The sequence below is a fragment of the Hemiscyllium ocellatum genome, chromosome 31, assembly GCF_020745735.1.
Source record: "Hemiscyllium ocellatum isolate sHemOce1 chromosome 31, sHemOce1.pat.X.cur, whole genome shotgun sequence".
NCBI lineage: Eukaryota > Metazoa > Chordata > Chondrichthyes > Orectolobiformes > Hemiscylliidae > Hemiscyllium > Hemiscyllium ocellatum.
In genome coordinates, this window is record NC_083431.1 from 35,669,770 (window position 1) to 35,690,899 (window position 21,130).

The 21,130-nt window shown below is 42.7% G+C and overlaps 1 protein-coding gene across 3 annotated transcripts in view; it reads left to right on the top strand.

The window, feature by feature from the left end:
- The window catches only part of LOC132830387 (myeloperoxidase-like), a 101,966-nt gene extending 81,204 nt beyond the window's left edge, over positions 1-20,762 (top strand). For all 3 annotated transcript variants that reach the window (XM_060848043.1, XM_060848044.1, XM_060848045.1), the window contains 4 exons: positions 1,758-1,928; positions 9,181-9,418; positions 11,574-11,763; positions 19,812-20,762. In XM_060848043.1, the coding sequence (XP_060704026.1) occupies positions 1,758-1,928; positions 9,181-9,418; positions 11,574-11,763; positions 19,812-19,814 (602 nt within the window). In that variant the 3' untranslated portion in view covers positions 19,815-20,762. The remainder of the gene's footprint in view (positions 1-1,757; positions 1,929-9,180; positions 9,419-11,573; positions 11,764-19,811) is intronic.
- The last annotated feature ends 368 nt before the right edge of the window (positions 20,763-21,130 follow it).

Genomic DNA, 21,130 nt, shown 5'->3' on the forward strand with positions numbered 1-21,130 from the left:
GGCATAACATACAGATTCTCCATCTCGCCTTCACACACCATCCAATGACAGCAGCATGCCACATCCTTTCAACGCTGCTTTGTCTCTCCAACTATTTGGCTCTGACAGGCACACCACCCAAATACAGTGCAGCACAATTACTGACAGTTTACACTCTGTATTAGTCTGAGAGGACCATAAGGCAGTGCCCTCATTTGAGACAGATGGCCGGTTTAGCCTAAGCATTACCATGTCTCAGACAAGATGTGAGGTTGAGAAGGTAGGATTTTCATGGTAATCTTAGTTGGTCCAGGAATCGAACACATGCTGTTGGGATCACTCTCCATCGCAAACCAGCCACCCAGACAACTCAGCTAAGATTGATTGCTGCCACCTTTTGTGAGCTGTTGCAATCTGAAGGCTGACTCTCAAAGCCCAATGCTTCATAAGGGCATCTGGCAAGACCATTGGCAATCTCACTCAATGAAAGGTAATTGTTTTCCCAACAGTACCTAGTAAAAGCTCTCGACTAAGGTTTGGCATCACAGGCTGAGTGCTATGGGAATATACAAAGAATATACGATTCTGTATGTATCGTTGGATATATTTTAGAATGAATTTATTACATAATTATTACTGTTAGTGCTGATTTTTATTTCAGGATTTTTGACCAAGAAGATTAGATAGTCCAAAGGAATGGAAAAATTGTGGAGAAGCTGTGGTAGCCTTAAGATTTTAACTGAACCAAAATCTAATAAATTGCTCATTGATGGCCTGTCTGGAGGATTAGAATCCTGGATGCCTCCATCCTTCCTTCTCCCCCTCTTCCTCGTCCGCCTCCTCTTGCTCCTTGCAAAGTCTAGTAGAAAGCTACAATCTTGTGCCATCATATCATACAATGCCCTTGAATTTGGGGACATGCTGCAGTGATTACTGAAGTTCTCCCCAACGATCTACATATCTGAGGATTAATGTATCAGAATGCTGATGATTTGCTCTACAACATCCCCTGGTGGTCTGCATAGCTCTAATTATGCACACAATGTCAGGTAGCAGAGGAAAGCATTGAGTAGGGAGCCCTTCTTACCAGGCTGACAAACACTGGTAGGTCCTAATGGTTTGCATATGGTGCGAGTGGCCAACTGGTGCAGGATGAAATTGGCATGATATCTTGTGGCACAAGTGTAGCCAATATACATGCTAAGGGTATGCTAACCCTGGCTGTTCCAACATACCTTCCTAACATGCGGCACCCATAAAATTGATGCCTTGCTACAGCATTGAGAGTCCCATTACCTGTAAAAACCACTTGCCTACCCCACTGCCTCACTGTGGTGATTGATAACTGGGACTTGGAGTGGAGTTTTGAATGAGCTCAAGTTTATGGAGAGTCAAAGGTAGGAGGTCAGTCAAGAGAGAATTGTAATAATAAGATCTAGAGGTAACAAAGATATGGAGACAGATTTTAGTAACAGATAAATGGAAGCATAGGTGGAGTCTGTAACCTGGCGCCTGTACCTCTTTCCACTCATTGATAATTCCTAATCTCATCGACCTTTGTTAACTCTTTACCTCCTAAAGTTTAAAGGATTGATCTTGCCTTTATATTTACACGGCACCTCATTCTTCTCATGCTTTTTCTACTTCCCTTCCCTCTCCTTTAGCCCATAATTGTGCGGACTTTGCCTTGTCTCCCCAAGTGCAACACCACAGATTGATAAATAGTCCTCGAAATGCTTAGAAAATTTCAGTAAAAAACGTTCTTCCTTGCATTTTAGGTGGAATTGATCCATTTCTTCGTGGATTAATTAGATATCCAAACAAACTAATGAAGCAAGATATCGTTCTTGTGAATGACTTGTATGATCATTTGTTTGAAAATGTTAGTCAAGTGGCTGATGACTTGGCTTCACTGAATATGCAACGAGGCCGGGATCATGGACTTCCAGGTAATGGAGAATGCAAAGTCAAGTGTGAAGTGATGCAGTTTTAGTACCTTTTGTATTTCATCCAAGGGACCAAATAGAGTATAAATGAGGGGAGGGGAAAGATCCTGTGAATAACATGGAAGTGCATTATGGTATACACTGCTGCACTGAGTATCAATGATACAGGGAGTCAATGTTTATGGATGTGGTGCTAATCAAGCAGGCTGTTTTGTCCTGGATAATCACAGAATCTTAGAATCCCTATATTGCAGAAAGAGACCAATCAGTTAATCAAATCTGCGCTGACTGTCCAAAGAGCATAGCTTTCAGACCCAGGCCTCTTTCCTATCCCCATAACTCCACATTTCCCATTGCTAATCTGCATAGCCTGCATATCTCTGGATTCTGCAGAGCAATTTAGCATGGCCAAACCACTTAATCCTGCACATCTTAAAGCTGTGGGAGGAAACCAGAGCAGCCGGAGGAAACCCATACAGATAGAGGGAGAATGTGGAAACTCCACACAGACAGTTGTCCAAGGTTGGAGTCAGCAGTGAGGCAGCAGTGCTAAACACCGAGCCATCATGTCACCCACATAAATGATGATGCAAAGCTTCTTGAGTTTGTTGGAGCTGCATATATCCAGAGAAGTGAGGAGGATTCCATCGCGCCCCTGACTTGTAGATAGTTGACAGGCATTGGGGGGATGAGGAAATGAGTTACTTACTGCAGGATTGCTAGCCTTTGATCTCCACTTGTAGCAATAGTGTGGTTAGTACAGTTCAATTTCTGATCAGTCATAACCTACAGGATGTTGAAAGTGAGGGGCTTCAGTGATGGTTAACGCCAATTTCCAATCATGAATTTTGAAGCAGTAATGTACAGAGGATGCAACAGAAATTTTGACTAGAGCAAAACAGAAATTGCTGAAGAGACATACCCGGTCTTACAGCATCTGTGCAGAGAAAGCAGAGATTCAGGTCCAGTGACCCTTCTTCTGAAATTCTTATTATACCTTGCAAAGTGCATTTAAGAGCACACTGCAAGCAGAGACAGTCCACGTTTCAGCATAAAGATGAAAAATGGCCTTCACCAGGTTGTATCGATTATAGCAATACTCTTTTGCAACACATTTTCAAAGACATCACTTACTTTGAGTGACTGACCATGCACTCATCTCAATGATGCTATGTATCTGGAATCTTGAACAGCTTAAGGGGCACAGATGTAGTTTTGGGCGGAGATTTCAGGTGCAGTTTGTTTGGGACAGATTTCAGCAGCAGCTTTAAAGAGTGCATTCCACTCTTCATACCTGTGAAATGTTCCAGTAATGTGAGGGAAATTCTCCAATTCTCTAACCCACTGGGTGTAATGACGCCCAGAAGGTCCGTCGTTCAGGTGGGAATTTTTTGGTGGTACTTTAAGTTTTGTCTTGAGACTACAGACTCAGAAAGAGACACACATTCTGTCCCCTGAGAAGGCCCTTTGGTATGAGATGCCTCTCAGGTGCTTCAGTTGTCAGTGACATGTCTTCTCCAGAATCAAGGATTATGGAGGTTTTTAACGATGATGACAGTAAAAGTTGCTGAAAGTCTCAGTGAAGACTGCCATCAGTACATGAGCAAGTTTCCCATTTCGTCTGGGAGGAGAAAGTGAGGTCTGCAGATGCTGGAGATCAGAGTTGAAAATGTGTTGCTGGAAAAGCGCAGCAGGTCAGGCAGCATCCAAGGAACAGGAGATTCGACGTTTCGGGCATAAGGTTCCTGAAGAAGGGCTCATGCCCGAAACGTCAAATCTCCTGTTCCTTGGATGCTGCCTGACCTGCTGCGCTTTTCCAGCAACACATTTCCAGCTCCCATTTCATCTGGCTCGCCTGCATTGTTCTCACAGCTGTTTTAATTGAACATTTCCGTTCTATTTACAGCCTCATTGTCCTCCACCGCTCCCAAAATCTAAACTCCAGTCAGTTTTACACCAGAAGAGAGTTCTGTAGGAAAAGTGCAGCCCCTGGTTCTTCTAATAATTTTGTTTTGTTCAGCTATTTAACTTGGCTGAAAATCCAGGCAATTCATAAAGGTTGAATTACTTGACCCCTGTCTGACTGACAGATCTATTTTGCAATCTCTGCTGACAATTTCACAGTGTTTATTTGTGAGGTGGAGAAGTTTCAAAGGCCTGCAAATTCTGCTGTTGATAATTCACAGGATCTGAATAACTGACATATTTATTATTTTGTATAAGAAGGAGTTTTTGTTAGCACTGCATGAATAACTCTTAAAAAGAACATGTTGTGACAATAGGATGCATTGTGTTTATACAATCAACAGTGGGTGATGAGACTGAAAGCAGTACCTCCCTAGCACGGGCATAGGAAGAGCCATGGGGAAACCATGAATAGTGAGGGCTGAAGGACACTAACCTTTGCATCATAGCTGGGATGATTCCTCTAGGACCAAGTGAGTCTTTTTGAACAGCCTGCCTCAGCACCCATATGGCTCCCTCAGACCTCCTTAGAGATTGATGTGCCTGATTGTCCCCCCTCATCAACAATGAAGAGCCTGTCTTCTCTGGCATTTTCTCCTGAGGCAATTGAGCCAAGCCAGAAATTTTCCCAATTCCCATTAGGATGGCATGATGGCTCAGTGGTTTGCTGCCTCACAGCACTAGGCCCCTGGATTCAATTCCACCCTCAGGCAACTGTTTGTGTGGAGTTTGCACATTCTCCCTGTGTCTGTGTGGGTTTCCTCTGGGTAGTCTGGCTAATTACCCAAAGATGTTGGTCATGCTAGAATGCCCATAGTGAGTAGGAATGTGCCATTTAGATGGATTACCCATGGAAAATGCAGGGTTACAGGGATTGAGTGGGATGGTCTTTGGAGGGACATTGTGGGCTGAATGGCCTACTTCCACAATGTAGGGACTATGATTCCATTGCCCTTCTCAAACGTCCAGGTCAATTTATTGGATAAATAAATTACTCCTTCACTCCACACTGGAAAGACCAAAACCATTCTCTTTCATTCCCTCACAAAAATATTCCACCTTTTCCCTGATTCCTTTCATTTGTCTGTCAGTCCATTCGGGCTGACATCACCATCAGCAATCCAATTTTTGTCTTGACCTTGAACTTCCACATTCAGCTCAATTCTACATTCACTCATTTCTGACTCATTAAGCCTTTGTGGTAATTTTCTTCAACAGCCTGCCAACCTCAAACTCCACTACCCAGGACTTCTCTCACATGATGTTAGGCTCCCATCATCATGTTTATTGTCTGTAATGTCCACATATTTCCAATTTCCCAAAACATTAATTTCAATTCTTTTTTCTTGTTGTTGAACTTCTCCAATGAAATTGCATTTTTCTGGTTCTGCAAACATGAAGAATTATGATCTCTTAAAGTCATAGAAACATAGAGACGTTACAGCACGGAAACAGACCCTTTGGTCTAACTTGTCCATGCCGACCTGATATCCCAACCCAATCTAGTCCCACCTGCCAGCAGCCAACCCATATCCCTCCAAACCCTTCCTATTCATATACACATCCACATGCCTTTTAAATGTTGCAATTGTAACAGCCTCCACCACTTCCTCCGGCAGCTCGTTCAATACATGTACCACCCTCTGTGTGAAAAGGTTGTCCCATAGGTCTCTTTTGTATCTTTCCCCTCTCACCCTAAACCTATGCCCTCTAGTTCTGCACTCCCCAACCCCAGGGAAAAGATTTTGTCTATTTATCCTGTCCATGTCCCTCATATTTTAAAAACCTCTATAAGCTCCCCCCTCAGCCTCTGACGTTCCAGGGAAAACAACCCCAGCCTATTCAACCTCTCCCTCCAGCTCAAATCATTCAACCCTGGCAACATCCTTGTAAATCTTTTCTGAACCCTTTCAAGTTTCACAAAGTCTTTCCAATAGGAAGGCAACCAGAATTGCACTATTCCAACGGTGGCCTAACCAACATCCTGTACAGCTGCAACATAACCGCCCAACTCCTGTACTCAGTACTCTGACCAATTAAGGAGAGCATACCAAATGCCTTCTTCACTATCCTATCTACCTGTGACTCCACTTTCAAGGAGCTATGAACCTGTGCTCCTTGTTCAGCAACACTCCCTAGGACCTTACCATTAAGTGTATAAGTCCTGCTAAGATTTGCTTCCCAAAATGCAGCACCTCACATTTATCTAAATTAAACTCCATCTGCCGCTTCTCAGCACGTTGGTCCATCTGATGAAGATCTTGTTGTAATCTGAGGTAACCTTCTTCGCTGACAACTATACCTCCAATTTTGGTGTCATCAGCAAACTTACTAACGATACCTCTTATGCTCACATCCAAACCATTTATATAAATGATGAAACGTAGTGGACCCAGCACCAATCCTTGTGGCATTCCACTGGTCACAGGCCTCCAGTCTGAAAAACAACGCTCCACCACCACCCTCTGTCTTCTACCTTTGAACCAGTTCTGTCTCCAAATGGCTAGTTCTCCCTGTATTCCATTAACTCTAATCTTGCTAACCAGTCACCCATGGGGAACCTTGTCAAATGCCTTACTGAAGTCCAGATAGATCATATCTACCATTCTGTTGTCATCGATCCTCTTTGTTACTTCTTCAAAAAACTCAATCAAGTTTGTGAGACATGATTTCCCACGCACAAAGCCATGTTGACTATCCCTAATTAGTCCTTGCCTTTCCAAATATATGTACATCCTGTCCCTCAGGATTCCCTCCAACAACCTGCCCACCACTGACATCAGGCTCACTAATCTATAGTTCCCTGGCTTGTCTTTCCCACGTTTCTTAAATAGTGACATCATGTTAGCCAACTTCCTGTCTTCCGGCACCTCACCTGTGACAAATATCTCAGTGAGAGGCCCAGAAATCAGTTCCCTCACTTCCCACAGAGTTCTAGGGTACACCTGATCAGGGCCTGGGATTTATCCCCTTTTATGCGTTTCAAGACATCCAGATTTGGAGATGCCGGTGTTGGACTGGGGTGTACAAAGTTAAAAATCACACAACACCAAGTTATAGTCCAACAAGTTTAATTGGAAGCACACTAGCTTTTGGAGCGATGTTCCTTCATGTATCACCTGATGAAGGAGCGTCGCTCCGAAAGCTAGTGTGCTTCCAATTAAACCTGTTGGACTATAACCTGGTGTTGAGTGATTTTTAACTCAAGACATCCAGCACTTCCTCCTCTGTAATATGGACAGATGTCACCATCTATTTCCCAATATTCTCTATCTTCCACGTTCTTTTCCACAGTATATACTCATGCAAAATACTCGTTTAGTATCTCCCCCATCTCCTGCAGCTCCATACAAAGGCCGCCTTGCTGATCTTTGAGGGGCCCTATTCTCTCCCTACTTAGCCTTTGTCAATGCATTTGTAAAAACCCTTTGGATTCTCCTTAATTCTATTTGCCAAAGCTATCTCATGTCCCCTTTTTGCCCTCCTGATTCCCCTCTTAAATATCCTCCTACTGCCTTTATATTCTTCTAAGGATTCACTCGATCTATCCTGTCTATACCTGACATATGCTTCCTTCCTTTTCTTAACCAAACCCTCAATTTCTTTCATCATCAGCTTTCCTTATCCTACCAGCCTTTTCTTTCACCCTAACAGGAATATACTTTCTCTGGACTCTTGCTATCTCATGAAGTTTAATGAGAATTGATGACCCACCACGTCTTAAGGTCTGGAGAAAAATTCCTGAGAAATCCAAGATCAAATTTGGCAATTGATGTGCACTTTGGGGTACTGACAAACAGTTTTGATTCCAGTCAGACTGGATTTTCACTCTGGGGCAGAGATGAAATGTTTTCTGGCTCTGTAGATGCAACCAGGAAAATACTTACTCAGAAGGTTGAGTTTACATTCCAGGTTCAGGGAATTCACTGGGAGTTAGGTCGGGTTGATCCCAGATTGAGAGAGGAAATTGGCCACAAGTCTCCACCATGCACCAGCACAGTGTGGAAGATTGAAAACTAATGAAACCAAAACAGCCCTCTAGCCCACATACTTCATAACCCCTCTCTCCCACCCACACTGCCACTGCCACTGCCACTTCCATATCAACCCCTATTCACTGTAGCCCTGTTCCCATGCCCATTACCCTCATTACTCTCCATACCATCCAGGCCAGATGATATCCCTTTACTCACCCCATGTTCCCTAGTAACCCCCTGCAGCCAATCTTTCTCCATAAGCTCTACACCAACCCATATTCCTCCCCCATTATCCCCAGGACCCTTTATATCTCCAATGCTAACTTACTGCTGACATGCCAAAGGGGTAGGGTAGGTAAGAAAAACAAATAGGAACAGCAGTAGGCCACCTGGCCCCTCAAGCCTACCCTTTCATTCAATAAGAGCATGGTTGACCTTCTCTTGGACTCACGCCACTTATCCACCTGCTCGCCATAGCCCTTAATTCCTTTTGAAAATCCATCTATCTTTGCCTTCAAAACATTCAACAAGGGTTGGGGTGGGTGGGATTGGTCTCCTAGGATGTCAGTGTGGACTCGATGGGCTGAATAGCCAGGTTCAACACTATAAGGATTCTATGATTCTATTCTATCATTCAGTAAACCACTATGAATAACACAACAGCCTTATTAGCTGAGAGATCCTCTTTGAGGCTGAAGGTATACTCCAATACTGCACTCAATCGGAATCATTGGCTTCCTTCTCTCCTAAAACAGTCAGATTATTGCATTGCAACCCATTCCATCATTTCATCTTGCTTGCATATTTATGACATTTATAAAGTATAATTTCAGTTCAACAAATATATATTACTAACATTTTTTTAAATTCATCTGTTCTCTGGGGCGGGAAGTCGTGAACTGGAGGGCAGAAGTTTAGGATGAGAAGGGAGAGATTTAAAAGGGACCTAAGGGGCAACTGTTTCACGCAAAGAGTGGTGCATGTATGGAATGAGTTGCCAGAGGAAGTGGTGGAAGCTGGTACAATTACAGTTTTTAAAAGACATCTGGGTGGGTATATGAATAGGAAGGGTTTAGAGCGATATGGGCCAAGTGCTGACAAATGGGGCTAGATTAATTTAGAATATCTGGTCAGCATGGACTGAAGGGCCTGTTTCCGTGCTGTCCTTCTCTATGACTCTATGACTCTATTTAAACTCAGATGCCAATCATAGCCTTTGCTTCATTACAGTTTCAATTGGCAGTTGATTGGTTGCCATTTCCATCATTGCTATAAACTAACATTTCCTTTTCTTTTTACCAAATATCACAAAGGATACAATTCCTGGAGAAGATTCTGCGGTCTTAGTGCACCGAAAAATGAGGAGGAATTCAGCAAAGTTCTCAAAAACCCAACAGTGGCAAATAATCTCATCAAACTGTATGGAACTCCAGAAAACATTGACTTGTGGCTGGCAGGAATCATTGAGCCCTTTGTGAAGCGTGGAAGAGTAGGCCAGTTGTTCGCTTGTCTGATAGGAAAGCAATTCCAAGAATTGAGGGATGGAGACAGGTAATGGAAAACGGTATCAACAAAAAATCTTGTGATGCTTGTGCTGCAAAAATATGGATTTTCCATTGAGCTTCACTCTGTGTGTAGTTGCCACAGCACAGTGGTGCTGGGGGAATGTATATCACCCCAATATGGGAAGGTTTGATTCAGGTGGGAAATCAGTACATTAAAAATTTGGATACCAACCCCAATCGATCTTCAATCCAGCATTTTCTATTCTTAACAGAAACGGGGTGATGTTTGAGAATTGAATTGAGTAATCAACCCACTTCCATGAAGAAAATTGATAACTGAACATGGTTATGTACCTCATTTAGTGACCGCCTTAAATTTGATCCTGAAACAGTATGTTTTCCAAGTCTTTGGTAACTGGAGAATTGAAAAGGAAACTTGTCTTTTTGCTTATCTGCTGTCTACTTAAACAACTTATCTCTCTGATTCTTTTCACAAGAGTTTAAATTTTTTATGAAGTGTAATAAAGTATTGAGCAGACCTTTGTGGCAATGATTTTGGAGCTGAACCATTATTGTTGGAGGGTGGAGAGTGCTATCCTCTCTGATGCAGAACATACCACAGCAAAGTAAGAAGTAATTGTGCAAGCATGTCATGTTGATCCTTTGTAGAGGAATTTCTCTACCAGTTTCTGGTGGAACTGGAACAGCAAAAAATAAGCAGGCGGGACATGTGAGCAACTAATTGCTCAATAGCTACTGAAAGCAAAGTTAACGCTTGGGGCCAGTGACCCTTCTTCAGAACCTGATTCGATTCAGGACTCTTCTGAAAATGGTTCATTGGACACAAAACATTATCTCCGTCTTCTCTCCATAGATGCTGCCAGACCTGCTGAGTTTCTCCAGCAATTTCTGCTTATGTTTCAGGTTTCCAGCCTCCGCAGTTCATTATTTGCAGTTCATGCCACTGATGCATTCGTGCTAAATATCAATTTATAGAGTACACAAAAGTATGTGCTGGAGCCTAGGGACTGGGTGTGTCCTTTCAACTCCTAACTCACTGACAATTTCTGAAACTTTAATGCTGAAAATGTCAGTATTACAGGGAGATGTAAGATGAAGCAGCTCCATATTATTACCAGTGATTGGTAATTTTTTCCCCTTAAAGAACACTCTCTTGCAAAGAGAAGAAGCAACTTTTGGAAGGATGTATTGCTGCTAATTTGTCCTTTTCTCTGTTCTAGCCTGGCAGCCTCTCTCATCTTTAATTTATCATCAGGAGCCTATCCACTTTCCTGCATTGCATGCATTTCTTTCATGTTCTGAAATGTTACCATACTTGAATAATTTTACAATCAATGTAAAGTCCCAGAAGCTATATGGATTGAATTCTCTTATGAAGATACTATTACAACATAAGATAAATTCAGCTAATTGTAACTAATTTTCAGTTACTACAAGACAAAGTTGTTCAGAATTTAACATAACTTAGCAACCTTATTCAGGCTTTTTGTTTGACTCAAATTGAATCTGAACTCCCTAAACCAAGACGTAATGGGCAGACCACAGAGCAAGTTTTATATTGTAGAAATTCATCAGTATGTGAGATATGCTCTGATTCCTGTTCCTTAATAAAACAACTGGCTCAGAGAAACCAAGAAAGCAGTTGAGAAATTATAAAATTGTTATGAGTACATGAGAAACTGAAACTAAATCAGTTATAAGAACAATTAATTTTTTTTTTAAGGATCCCTACAGTGTGGAAACAGGTCATTTGGCCAATGCATCCCCTCCCTCCCCCAACCCGGCCTATTCCTGTAACCCTGTATTTTCCATGGCTAAACCACTTCCAGGGCAATTTCCCATGGCCAATCCGCCTAACCTGCACATTTTTGTATTGTGGGAGGAAATCAGAGCACCCAGAGGTAACCAACACAGACACAAGTAGAATGTCCAAACTCCACACAGACAGTCGCTGGAATCAAACCCAAGTCGATGGCGCTGTGAGATTGCAGTGCTAACCACTGAGTTCACCCTGCCAACTCATGGGAACATGTGCATTTCAATAACTTGCATTCACACCACTGACATTTTCTCAGTTTTATTGTGCATTGTCTTGTGTGTAACAGGTTATCACAGAATATTGTTCAAATATATTACACCCATTTGGTAGTGTCTGATAATTACATTTGGTTACTTTCTAGATTCTGGCATGAACAGAAAAATATATTTTCTAAAGAACAACACCAAACTCTTCTTCGGGTTTCACTGGCAAGGATAATCTGTGACAACAGCAAGATTGAATTTCTCCCGATTGATGTATTTGTATTAAATCCATTTCTGAACTGCCGCTGGATTCCAAAGATAAACTTGAACTTTTGGAAAGATGTGATGGTACAGTATCATTAATCAAACATTGTACTGTCTATTAAACATTTTGTTCAACTGAGCAGAACTAAATGAATGTAAGAAAATACAATTTTTTTAATGAATCTAAGTGAAGTAAAAGGCCTCTGGGTCAAAAGGACATTTGATCAGGTACATAAATAAGAAAGATTTACAGGGATATGGGCCAAATGCAGACAAATGGGATTACTTTAGTTTGGGAAATCTGGTTGGCATGGACAAGTTGGGCCAAAAGTGCTGTTTCTATGCTGTCTGACTCTATGGCTCTATGTCATGCTGATCCCCACTCAGCTGATTTCCAGCCCCTCCACACCCACCCCAAAATGGTACTTTCCATTCCTGACAAAGGGCTTATAACCAAACTCTCCTGCTCCTCGTGTGTTGTATAACCTGCTGTGCTTCTCTAGTGCCACACTTTTTGACTCTGATCTCCAGCATCTGCAGTCCTCATATTCTGCTCAGCCAAGTGGGCCTCATAGAATTTGAGTTCCCGAATTGATGCTGTTAATCTGGCTGACAGATACAAACAGGAGTGTCAGAGGTTCTGTTCACTGGAGTCAAAGACTAGGCCCAGTAAGTGGAAAGAATGCATTATTTCTTCTAGGCAAATGACATTGGGGTAGATGAAAAACAATGAGTAATTATCCTGGGAGCCTGTGGATCTGCAGCTTTCTCAGTTATGAGGTACCCCCCTTTCCTGAGGCACCTTTCAAGAATTGACAGATTTAGTTAAGGAATGTAAAGACCTCAAGCCTCCTCTAATTCTGAGGCATTATCAGTTTTACTCAGCAATTTGAGGACTAGGGAAATCCATATTTTGACGATGTTATGATGACTGGCAGAGGCAGCTTTAACCCTGAGTGAGAAGCTGAGAGACTAATGGGTATGTGGGATTAGTGATGTAACCATTTGACAGTTTCTACCAGCTGCAACCCAACTGGACTTCAAACTGGTACTACAACTGATTGATTGATTTGATTTATTGTCACGTGTACCGAAGTACAGTCAAAAGCTTTGTTTGCGAGCAGTAGAGGCAGATTCTGATAAGCAAGGACAGAGTGAGACATACAGGTTACAATGTCAGGGCGTGTGGTAGGCAAGATCAACATTAACAAAATCAGCATTATTTGAAGTTAGAGAGTTCAATCAACAGTCTAATAATGGCATGGAAGAAGCTGTTCCTGAACCTGCTGGTGCGTATGTCTAAGCTTCTGTATCTTCTGTCTGACAGAAGAAGTTGTAGAAGAGGAATAGGATTGGTCTTTGATGATGTTGGCAGTCTTTCCGTGGCAACAAGACATGTAAATGGGGCCCATGGATGGGAGGTTGGCTTCTGTGATGGTCTGTGCTGTGCACACCACCTTCAGTAGTTTCTTATGGTCCTGGGCAGAGCAGTTGCCATACCAGGCCATTATGCACCCGGATAGTGTGCTTTCTATGATGCATCTGTAGAAGTTGTGAGGGTCCTTATGGTCATGCCAAATTTTCTGAGCTGCCTGAGGATGAAGGGGTTGTACCTTCTTGACCACCTTGCTTAAGAAAATGCAGCAAATGGACCATATGAGTTATGGGGTTTTCCAATGGAAGTGACACCCTCACCAGTCCGATTGAGCTTGGGGAACACCACTTGAGTGAAAGCAATTGCCTTGCCTCACTCAGGACATATCCTGAACAGAGGGACTCCAGGTTAATCCACAGCAAAACCCCAAAACAAAACAAAACCAAGCCTCAGCCAAACAGTCCCACTGGATCTAAATGGAGTAAGAGGACTCACAAGCTGGTATCTGGGAGAGTCCTACCAGACATAACTTCTCATCAACATCTTCACTTTGGAAAGTCCACCTACATCTGGTTTGAAACAGTTAAGTTGCTTAGCAATATCCAAATCAAAATAAACGTCTGGTTATATGGTCACCTGGTTCTAACGGAGGTCGATACCAACACGGGCTGTTTCAGTGATTGCAAACCTAGTCTTTAACAAAATTCACTCTGGACTCCAACCATTACATTCACAGAAGATATCAGCTAGACTGAGAGCCTATACTGCAGAACCTTTACAGGTGGCGGGTGCAACTTCAGTTCACTGAGGGAGCTGGATCAGTATCAAGGACCCTCCCCATGTAAATAAAGGGGGACTTAGTGACAGGATTCCGGCCTCTGTGGACTTATTTTCATTTTCCTCAAGTTCTACAGAAGGGGCATATAGAACACAAATCCACAAACAATTTGATACTGAGAGTCTGCTTGTAGCTCAACAATTCCTTTCAAAAACCTCATGACCGAAAGCAAGGTCCAGAAGACCTCAATCCTAATAGTTATCAAGCGAGTGACTTTCACCATCTACAGGTAACCCACATGTGTAGTTGTTCCCTCTTGTTCCATCTAATCTAAGTGTTTTAAAGGAATTGACTACATGGATAGTGGAGACATTGTTTGAAAGATTCCAGAGCTCACTGGATTCCGGGAAGATTTCTGTAGATTAAGAAGCTGCCAATGTTCAAGAAGAGAGGGGGTCAGATGCATAGGCCAATTAGCTCAAAATCTGTCATTGGGAAAATGCCTACGTCCATTGATAAAGAAGAAATAGCAGGGCATTTAGAAAAGCTTAATGCAATCGAACAGAATCAAAGTGGGTTTTGAAAAGGAAAGCAGATTGGATAAATTTACTCGAGTTCTTTGCGGATATAACAAGCAGAGTTGATAACAGGACTGAAAGCCTGTACATTTTTCTTGGACACTTTATTAACACATAGATTTGTAACTCACGAGCTGTCAGGGTGAAGATGCTTGTTTCAGGCCCTTTCCTTCAGCATTTCCTGAATTGTTACAGTGAAGAAGAGGGCCTTTCAGCACACTGTGCCTGCACCAGCCCTTTGAGCATTTTAGTTTACTGCTGATCTTAATGCCTCAAAAATAGAGATCTCAAACTGGAGATACATTTTCTTAGAATTAATATTTCCTGCATTTGTCAAACCACAAAACTGCATAGGATAGGCAGAAGATTCCAATAATATTCAATACATTTCCTAGGGTGTGATAAAGTCATTGGGCAGTGACAGGTCTGGACAGTGTGGACGTGGAGAAGAGGTTTCCACTACAAGGAGAGACTAGGACCCGAGGGCAGAGCCTCAGAGTAAAGGCAAGACCTTTGAGAACTGAGATGAGGAGGAATTTCTTTAACCAGCGGGTGGTTATTGTGTGAAACCCATTGCCACAGAAGGCTGTGGAGGACAAATCATTGAGTATATTTTAGACATAAGATCTCGATTGATAAGGGGATCAAGGGTTAAAGGAGAAGGGAATGAGAGTGGGTAGAGAAGCGTGTCAGCTATGATTGAATGATGGAACAGACTTGATGGACCAAATGGCCCAATTCTGCTCCACTATCTTATGGTGTTATGGTCCTAAAGTTCTGTGCTGTTCTTCAAGTTGAGTTGGAAGATGTTTACTGTGAACTAGTCTGTTTAAACTGTGCTTTCCATAGCAACACCTATTGTGTGTATTGTGTGTAATGAACTGACCTTATTTGACCAGCTGTTTCAAGTGCATCCCTGAGAGCTCAAGGCGGTGCACTAGGTTGGTGTGGCTCCTTCCTTAATGATTTGTTTATTCGGTAACAAAATACACTCACATTATGCCTGAAGATCAGAAACTCCCAGGTAACGCTGGTAACATGCAAGTGAGCTTTTGTTAAACACAAAATAAGTAGATGAGCAATGGGATAGTGGTATGCATTTCCTCAATTATTTTGTTGAGGAGACATAGCAAGTGGTCAGCATGGTTCAAAAAGATGTGGGCTGGGCTTTTTCCTTTTTGGAGTTAAATGTATAGCATCAGGTGTGTTTGAAATGGTCACTTCCAGCAGGGCCTTGAATGAGTTTCCCCACATGGTCAATGTGCTTTCCAGCTCATTATGTACATGCATGTGAGTTGCTGAATAAATCATCAGAGGCATGTGCAAATCATAGGACTCAGCACCACATCCATGTCACAGCCATCGAATGTTCTCAATCCTTCAAAGTTCCCTGGACATAATCATTGCCTCAGGACCTGGCCTGCCTCTGAATGCTCACAAAGTGCATCCATTTTTATCGCACTCAATCCATCTTCTCTTCCGCTTGCAAGGCAAGACAAGACAACCTGTGCAGGAGAGAGTGGGCGCAGACCCACAGAGGGATGCTGGATATTTCAGTCCTCAATCCTTTCGAAGAGCAGTTCACAAAGCTGCCAGGAGAGGACCAGGCAATGTCACAGTGAGAAAAATTACAGTCTACTCTTATTGGATGTACAGTTATTGACACTGCATTAGACATGATGCATCCACTCCAACTAATCCTTTCTTTCCCCACTAAGGGTACCAGTGCCCACCAGAAGAGGAAGAAGCATCTCCCCACTGTCGCACCACCAGCTGATCCTCTGCGGACGATGAGGTCCTCAGAGGAGGCACGGAAACAGTGATCACCTGTCCCGTCTACCACAACAGAGTCCATCAGCTCAGTGGGTCCAGAATTGAGAGTGGGTTCAGGGTCACAGGCTGGTGGGCATATCACGGGCACAGGCTCTCAGCCAATCAAAGCAGTCATGGCCCAAGGCTCTGATATTCGGTTGAGGAGACCAGAGTCTGCTCAGCCTTGTGGAGATGATGTGCTCCTATACCGAGCCACCATAACATGGTGAACATACTGCAACAAGCATTGGAACAAGCAGTGATGCCAGTGGCTCTCACTAGATTAGAGCAAAATACAGAGGAATCATTGCCAAGTGCTATCTGCTGCATGGCACTGGAACGCAGACAATGACTTGCCTTGGAAAGCTGACTGCCAAATGCTCAGTCACTGCCTGGAAAGCTGTCGGTCTTACACCATTAGGTCAGAGAGGAGAAGGTTCTCACTCAGTGTGGCCCTTCACCTCCTCAGGGAGATGGAGAGATGCCAGCAGCCAGCTACAAGGACCCGGAGCCCTGGCCAAGCACTTCCAAAGCAACACTTCTGGGTACTACTACGATGCCCAACCTCTCCAGCTTTCCCCTTTGCAGCAACCCCTTTTCCTGCAGCAGGTCAGCCCAAGGTCAGGATAAATGTATCTGTCCATGAGACTCTCTCAGTCGGCCAGGGCTCTCCAGGATCCCAGGCCCTAAAGGATGCTCACCAATGCCATCACATGGTAGGGCAATCAGCAGTCTCCCACCATCGCTTCAAGTCAGAGTGTCAGGGCACCACTTTGACTCAGTGGTAGGCAAAGAAAAAAATGTTTTGAGGGCATTTGGATAGCACAGGTGTTCATTACATGGACCTAAGCTGCATGTCTGGAAACACATGGTAAATATTATAGATGTCTGCACTGTTGTCATATTTGCAGTAGTCTCATTCCACCCCAAGGTGCTGACATGATTGTTCAAAGCGAAAGGAATGCAGCACTTTCCTCCATCAGAAGGCGACACTGACTTTCCTTTGATTGTCTGACATCATTGTGCTGAGGTTAAAGTTATTCTCATGACCCAGTGAGGCAGAAAGCCAACATTTGGGGTTTGTGGTCCAGGCCCTCTAGGTTGATTTCAAGAGCACTAACTTTAATGCCGTTATGAGGACCACTGGGACTGGGATAAAACCATCGCAAACAGCACACAACCAATGATATACACACAGGAGAAATCTGAATGCCTTGTCAGAGGGAAAGAGCTTTAGCTGGCTGCAATCTCTGTAGCCAGGCCAGGCTAGAGCTTAATCTGAATTAATTGTAAGAGGCAGAGAAGGGAAGGATTTATTTATATCCAGCAGGGGAAGCAGTCCCTGAGGATGCTCAGCCATTGCAATGGCATAGTCAAGAAATCTGATGTTCTCCAGGATTATAGGAACACTGAGAAAATAAGGCAACTGTTGACATCAGGCACGATTTGAATTGTGGCGCATTCTCCAGGATACACAATAGACAATAGACAATAGGTGCAGGTGTAGGCCGTTCTGTCCTTCGAGCCTGCACCATCCACCATTCAATATGATCATGACTGATCATCCTTAATCAGTATCCTGTTCCTGCCTTATCTCCATAACTATTGATTCCACTATCCTTGAGAGCTCTATCCAACTCTTTCTTAAATGAATACAGAGAATGGGCCTCCATTGCCCTATGGGGCAGAGCATTCCAAATAGCTACCACTCTCTGGGTGAAGAAGTTTCTCCTCATCTCTGTTCTAAATGGTCTTCCTCGTATTTTTAAGCTGTGTCCTCTGGTTCGGCACTCACCCATCAGCGGAAACATGTTTCCTGCCTCCAGAGTGTCCAATCCTTTATAATCTTATATGTCTCAATCAGATCCCCTCTCAGTCTTCTAAACTCAAGGGTATACAAGCCCAGCCGCTTCAGTCTTTCAGTGTAAGGTAATCCCGCCATTCCAGGAATTGACCTTGTGAATCTAGGTGCACTTCCTCAATAGCCAGAATGTTTTTCCTCAAATTTGGAGACCAGAACTGCACACAGTACTCCAGGTGTGGTCTCACCAGGGCCCTGTACAGCTGCAGAAGAACCTCTTTGCTTCTGTACTCAATCCCTCTTGTTATGAAGGCCAGCCTTCTTAGCCTTCTTCGCTACCTGCTGTACCTGCATGCTCACCTTCATTGACTGGTGTACAAGAACACCCAGATCTCTCTGCACTGCCCTTTTACCTAAATTAATTCCATTGAGGTAGTAATCTGCATTCCTGTTCTTGCCACCAAAGTGGATAACCATACATTTATCCACATTAAACTGCATCTGCCATGCATCTGACCACTCACCTAACTTGTCCAGGTCACCCTGTAATCTCCTAACATCCTCATCACATTTCACCCTCCCACCCAGCTTAGTATCATCAGCAAATTTGCTAATGTTATTGCTAATACCATCTTCTATATCATTAACATATACTGTAAAAGCTGCGGTCCCAGCACTGATCCCTGTGGTACCCCACTGGTCACTGCCTGCCATTCCGAAATGGAGCCGTTTATCACTACTCTTTGTTTCCTATCAGCCGACCAATTTTCAATCCAAGTTAGTACTTTGCCCCCAATACCATGCGCCCTAATTTTGCTCACTAACCTTCTATGTGGGACTTTATCAAAAGCTTTCTACTGGATCTCCCTCATCTATCTTCAGAGTTACATCCTCAAAAAATTCCAGAAGATTAGTCAAGCATGATTTCCCCTTCATAAATCCATGCTGACTCTGACCTATCCAGTTACTACTATCCAGATGTGCCATAATTTTATCCTTTATAATTGACTCCAGCATCTTTCCCACCACTGAGGTCAGACTAACTGGTCTATAATTTCCTACTTTCTCTCTCCCACCTTTCTTAAAAAGTAGTATAACATTAGCCACCCTCCAATCTGCAGGAACTGATCCCGAATCTATCGAACTCTGGAAAATAATCACCAACGCATCCACGATTTCTCGAGCCACCTCCTTCAGTACCCTGGGATGTAGACCATCAGGCCCCATGGACTTATCAACCTTCAGACCTAACAGTCTCTCCAACACCAATTCCTGGCAAATATAAATTCTCTTAAGTTCAGGTCCTTCAGCCACTGTTACCTCAGGGAGATAGAGGCCACTTGGGCCATTCCTGCTGAAGAGTATCATAAGCCCTCTCCCTGCCCTATCCCCACAACCCTGCATTTCTTATGGCTAATCTACCTCACCTGCACACTATGGACAATTCAGCATGGCCAATCCACCTAAACTTTCACATATTTGGACTGTGAGAGGAAACTGGAGCATCCAGAGGAAACCCAAACAGACACTTGGAAAATATGCAACCTCCACACAGTTACGTGAGACTGGAATCAAACCCAGGTCCCTGGTGCTATGAGGCTGCAGTGCTAACCACTGTGTCACCCCAATAGTTTGATTAGCATTTCTTCCATATTTTGTTTTTGTTGTTAATACAATCCACTGTCTCTAATACTTGGTAATATGTAACTCACATCCCAACATGTTGTTCTCCTGTTGCGTTTGTCCTTTATTCAATGAGGAGTGTAATCCTCTTTCTTTTCTCTTCAGTAACTTCAAGATGCGAATAGGAACACGTTCCACTGCGGAAATTTCATGACAGTACATCTATTCCAAAAAAGAAATCAATGATGGGTTACAGAATAACCGTGGGAATGCATCAAAATAATCACAAAATAAATAAATGATTTAAAATGTGATTAACTCCTCTTTTAATTGCAAAGAAATGATTCAGAGTTCAGCTGCATTCTTGACTGGGCATTAGCAATGGAATTTGCTTCAGTTATTCACAATGATACTTGGAGGCTTTGGAAGATAAGCTTTAAAGATTTATATCCACCTTATTCACAATTCATGTCACAGTTCACGATTTGTCTAATTATTGCTTAAAGCTGAATGATTCATCAATTTCACCACTTTTACTAAAACAGTGCTATAAATGCATTTTGATTAAATTCTGCACAATGGTACCTTGGTGGATTTGGGGATGTGACTGCACTAGCCCTTCTTGGAACCAAAGAAATTCAATCTTGAGGGAGAATTAATTTAATTTTATCATGCATTCTTATCTTATCTGTGATGGTTTAGTAGTATTACCACTGGACTACTAGTCCAGGGACCCAGATAATGTTCTGGGGACCTGGGTTCAAATCTCGCCATGACAGAGAGTAGAATTCAATAAAAAACTGGAATTAAGAGTCTAATGAAGACCACTCAACCATTGCCAATTGTTGGAAAAATCCACCTAGATCAAAAATGCCCTTTGGGAAAGGAAGCTGCCATCCTTTCCTGGTCTGGCCTACATGTGACTCCAGACCCACAACAATATGGTTGACTCTTAACTGCCCTCTGGGCAATAAATGCTGGCCTATCCAATGACACCCTCACCCTGTGAATAATTTTTTTTAAAATTCAATTTGTATCCATATCAAATATGATCAGTCAATGACAAGAAATGCTGTTCTATTCAATTATTTTGAAAAATAAATGTTCTACCTGTAATATATTCTTGTGTTTGCTTCTTAAACAAGATTAATTAATCAAAATATAAGTTTTTATAGGAGGAAATGCCAGAAAAATTAAAATGACCTGAGACCTAATTGTTGATAATGAATCTACAATTATCATTCATCATCCATCAAGTTTCAGCATCAATCGTGTTTTGTCCGTAACTGGACACTGTCAGCTGGTAATAAATCTGATAGGTTTACACTCCAGCTCTTAAATACATGTTTTAAAAATCCTCTTACTTAAATTCATCACTCTTATTGGGTGACGTGCTCATTTTTATTTATTGTCATCTATGGATGTATATTTTCTGCTTTGATATTTCTCTGAACAAGCTTTATGGCAGCAGATTGAGACTTGGC